A 5,511-nucleotide genomic window follows, 5' to 3' on the forward strand; every position below is an offset into this window, starting at 1 on the left:
AAATTGTAAAAATTATGTTTTTAACACATTTTAAAACCTCTGAGTTTGTCCTTTGGTAGTTAACATTTCTATTCTTTGACACATTTTAATTCCTTTGAGTTGGTCTTCTGATTGTCAATATTCCTGTTCTTTAACACATTTTGATACCTCTGAGTTTGTCCTTGATTGTAGTATTCGTTTTCTTTAACACATTTTGATACCTCTGAGTTTGTCCTTGATTGTAGTATTCGTTTTCTTTAACACATTTTGATACCTCTGAGTTTGTCCTTGATTGTAGTATTCGTTTTCTTTAACACATTTTGATACCTCTGAGTTTGTCCTTGATTGTAGTATTCGTTTTCTTTAACACATTTTGATACCTCTGAGTTTGTCCTTGATTGTAGTATTCGTTTTCTTTAAGACATTTTGATACCTCTGAGTTTGTCCTTGATTGTAGTATTCGTTTTCTTTAACACATTTTGATACCTCTGAGTTTGTCCTTGATTGTAGTATTCGTTTTCTTTAACACATTTTGATACCTCTGAGTTTGTCCTTGATTGTAGTATTCGTTTTCTTTAAGACATTTTGATACCTCTGAGTTTGTCCTTGATTGTAGTATTCGTTTTCTTTAACACATTTTGATACCTCTGAGTTTGTCCTTGATTGTAGTATTCGTTTTCTTTAACACATTTTGATACCTCTGAGTTTGTCCTTGATTGTAGTATTCGTTTTCTTTAACACATTTTGATACCTCTGAGTTTGTCCTTGATTGTAGTATTCGTTTTCTTTAACACATTTTGATACCTCTGAGTTTGTCCTTGATTGTAGTATTCGTTTTCTTTAAGACATTTTGATACCTCTGAGTTTGTCCTTGATTGTAGTATTCGTTTTCTTTAACACATTTTAACACTTTGAGTTTGTCCTCAAATACTTAATACTCCTTCTTGCTGTTCTGTATTCTCGCTTAACTCTTTACAAAATCAATCATTTGCAATATTTCTATCAATAAAGTAAAACAAACAATATTGTGTGGTGTATTTGTAACAAAAACTAATGAAAGCTAAATGCCAAATAAATTCTGATCTATAAATAAATGGAGACAAATCATTAGAACCATGACTTATTCCGTGTTCTGAAGTACAGTATATAAATATTGTGTACCAGACATTTTTACGAGTCAGTAAAATATATTTGTATGATATTTTTTTGGATCTATAAATGATAAATGGCGAGCTTATCGGTTGTATATGATGCAATGCACAAATGGCATGTATCAAATGTGTGCCCGCTGTTATGGGTATTATCTCGACTAACAAGACCGGCCAAGCTAACGGCACCTTTATCTAGGTATGTGTGATATCCTTTCGGGTTATATAAAACGTCCTCTTTTACGAGACCCAGTGAAACTGTCAAACACTTTTAGTGACTTTGATGCTGTTTTATACGCTGTGTAGTCGATAACGACGCGTGTATTCTGATCTTCTGATTTATCCTTCTCAGGAACTTTTACACGTGTTTACAGGGAATCCCACTTGTATTTACCGGAATTTTTACACGTGTTTTCAGGACATTTTCACGTGTTTACAGGGAATTTTACACGTGTTTGCAGGAAATTTTACACGTGTTTACAGGGAATTTTACACGTGTTTACAGGGAATTTTACACGTGTTTACAAGTACATAAAGTACTTCTCAGGGAGTTCACATTGGCGACATTAAAGCAAAAACAACAAAACCCACATAGACGACAGCAGAGACACGGCGAAAATAACGAAACCCACATAGACGACAGTAGAGACACGGCGAAAATAACGAAACCCCACATAGACGACAGCAGAGACACGGCGAAAATAACGAAACCCACATAGACGACAGTAGAGACACGGCGAAAATAACGAAACCCACATAGACGACAGTAGAGACACGGCGAAAATAACGAAACCCCACATAGACGACAGTAGAGACACGGCGAAAATAACGAAACCCACATAGACGACAGTAGAGACACGGCGAAAATAACGAAACCCACATAGACGACAGTAGAGACACGGCGAAAATAACGAAACCCCACATAGACGACAGTAGAGACACGGCGAAAATAACGAAACCCCACATAGACGACAGTAGAGACACGGCGAAAAAAACGAAACCCAAAAAGACGACAGTAGAGACACGGCGAAAATAACGAAACCCACATAGACGACAGTAGAGACACGGCGAAAATAACGAAACCCCACATAGACGTCAGTAGAGACACGGCGAAAATAACGAAACCCACATAGACGACAGTAGAGACACGGCGAAAATAACGAAACCCACATAGACGACAGTAGAGACACGGCGAAAATAACGAAACCCACATAGACGACAGTAGAGACATGGCGAAAATAACGAAACCCACATAGACGACAATAGAGACACGGCGAAAATAACGAAACCCCACATAGACGACAGTAGAGACACGGCGAAAATAACGAAACCTCACATAGACGACAGTAGAGACACGACGAAAATAACAAAACCCACATAGACGACAGTAGAGACACGGCGAAAATAACGAAACCCCATATAGACAACAGTAGAGACACGGCAAAAATAACGAAACCCACATAGACGACAGTAGAGTCACGGCGAAAATAACGAAACCCACATAGACGACAGTAGAGACACGGCGAAAAAAACGAAACCCCACATAAACGACAGTAGAGACACGGCGAAAATAACGAAACCCCATATAGACAACAGTAGAGACACAAGAGAAACAACGAAATCCTACATGGACGGAAGTGAAAGAAGAACAACGGATCCCCTACATAGGCGACACTAAAAGTTGAAAAACGAAGTCCCCATTGGCCACAGAAGAGACACGGTGAAAATAACGAAACCCAACTTTAGCCACAGAAGAGAAACATAGGAAACAACGAGAACCCACACTGGCGACAGTGAAACAGAAACAACACAACCCCACATTGGTGACAGTGAAAAAGAAACAATACAACACTACATTGGTGACAGTGAAACAGAAACAACACAACCCCACATTGGCGACAGTGTAAGAGAAACAACACATCCCCACATTGGTGACAGTGTAAGAGAAACAACACATCCCCACATTGGTGATAGTGAAACAGAAACAACACAACCCCACATTGGTGACAGTGAAACAGAAACAACACAACCACACATTGGTGACAGTGAAACAGAAACAACACAACCCCACTTTGGCGACAGTGAAACAGAAACAACACAACCCCACATTGGCGACAGTGAAACAGAAACAACACATTAAGAGAAACAACACATCCCCACATTGGTGACCGTGTAAGAGAAACAACACAACCCCACATTGGCGACGGTGAAACAGAAACAACACAACCCCACATTGGCGACAGTGAAACAGAAACAACACAACCCCACATTGGCGACAGTGAAACAGAAACAACACATTAAGAGAAACAACACATCCCCACATTGGTGACAGTGTAAGAGAAACAACACATCCCCACATTGGCGACAGTGAAACAGAAACAACACAACCCCACATTGGTGACAGTGAAACAGAAACAACAAAACCCCGCATTGGTGACAGTGAAACAGAAACAACACAACCCCACATTGGTGACAGTGAAACAGAAACAACACAACCCCACATTGGCGACAGTGAAACAGAAACAACACAACCCCTTATTGGTGACAGTGTAAGAGAAACAACACATCCGCACATTGGTGACAGTGAAACAGAAACAACACAACCCCACATTGGTGACAGTGTAAGAGAAACAACACAACTCCACATTGGTGACAGCGAAACAGAATCAACACAACCCCACATTGGTGACAGTGTAAGAGAAACAACACAACCCCACATTGGTGACAGTGAAACAGAAACAACACAACCCCACATTGGCGACAGTGTAAGAGAAACAACACATCCCCACATTGGTGACAGTGAAACAGAAACAACACAACCCGACATTGGTGACAGTGAAACAGAAACAACACAACCACACATTGGTGACAGTGAAACAGAAACAACACAACCCCACATTGGTGAAAGTGAAACAGAAACAACACATCCCCACATTGGCGACAGTGTAAGAGAAACAACACATCCCCACATTGGTGACAGTGTAAGAGAAACAACACATCCCCACATTGGCGACAGTGTAAGAGAAACAACACAACCCCACATTGGTGACAGTGAAACAGAAACAACACAACCCCACATTGGTGACAGTGAAACAGAAACAACACAACCCCACATTGGTGACAGTGTAAGAGAAACAACACAACCCCACATTGGTGACAGTGAAACAGAAACAACACAACCCCACATTGGTGACAGTGTAACAGAAACAACACAACCCCTTATTGGTGACAGTGTAATCAAACAACACAACCCCTTATTGGTGACAGTGAAACAGAAACAACACAACCACATTGGCGACAGTGAAACAGAAACAACACAACCCCTTATTGGTGTCAGTGTAAGAGAAACAACACAACCCCACATTGGTGACAGTGAAACAGAAACAACACAACCCCACATTGGTGACAGTGAAACAGAAACAACACAACCCCACATTGGTGACAGTGAAACAGAAACAACACAACTCCACATTGGTGACAGTGTAAGAGAAACAACACAACCCCACATTGGCGACAGTGAAACAGAAACAACACAACCCCTCATTGGTGACAGTGAAACAGAAACAACACATCCCCACATTGGCGACAGCGAAAGAGAACTGAGTTCTCTACAATATTATAATTTAATATTTTTGAAACAATAGAAAACTTCGGCCTGGTGTATTACAGTGATTGTCTAATGTGTCGTTGCTCCAGGCAGGTGATATCATGTGGTTTCATCTCATCATTACACGTGGTGATAATTAAACACAACCAAGGAAGGTCGACCCGATACTGCCACACATATTCTAACACGCTGAGTACCTTTCGCCGAGCCTACTAGAGATGTGTACTCGTCATGTTATTAGTGTGATGTAGCCCATTCCAAGTCTTATTGAACTCCCAATAAACGTATATATCTGAGGAGGACCGCGGCCACAACTCTTCCTACACTGAATTCCACCACCCATAATTAAATCAACATTTTTCTTTGCTATGCCGTAAAAACATGTACTACAAACTACAAAGTTATAAACTAACAGTATTTTACTTATCCCTCTTGTTTACAGAGGACATGTTTTCAATATATCTTATTGATAGATAATGGAGGCCATATTTACTTTGTAATGAAGTAATAAGCTGTATCATTTCCCGGGATTGTTTCTGTTTGTCGTAGGGGTGCTGGGAGGGTTTTGAAATGAAGGGAACGGGAGAGGATATGTTGAAGGTGGTGTAGAAGGTTAAGATTGGACAGGAGAGAGATGGAAAGGGGTTTGAGGAAAGGATTTGTGGGTTGAAATAAAGGGAACGAGGAGAGGATGTGTGAAAAGTGGGTGTGGATATAGGGAGGGAAGAAGTAAGGAGGATATGAAGAGTGCGAAGGGCGAGTGGGGTTGTGGGTTGT

The 5,511-nt window shown here is 40.5% G+C and overlaps 1 protein-coding gene across 1 annotated transcript; it reads left to right on the plus strand.

The window, feature by feature from the left end:
- Positions 1–1,204: 1,204 nt before the first annotated feature.
- Positions 1,205–4,771, plus strand: LOC117329981 (repetin-like). The gene is made up of 2 exons (XM_033888213.1): positions 1,205–1,326; positions 3,460–4,771. Exons 1-2 carry the CDS (start codon positions 1,205–1,207, stop codon positions 4,769–4,771), a joined length of 1,434 nt encoding a protein of 477 aa, XP_033744104.1.
- The last annotated feature ends 740 nt before the right edge of the window (positions 4,772–5,511 follow it).

This window comes from Pecten maximus, chromosome 6 (genome assembly GCF_902652985.1).
Source record: "Pecten maximus chromosome 6, xPecMax1.1, whole genome shotgun sequence".
Classification (NCBI taxonomy): Eukaryota; Metazoa; Mollusca; class Bivalvia; order Pectinida; family Pectinidae; genus Pecten; species Pecten maximus.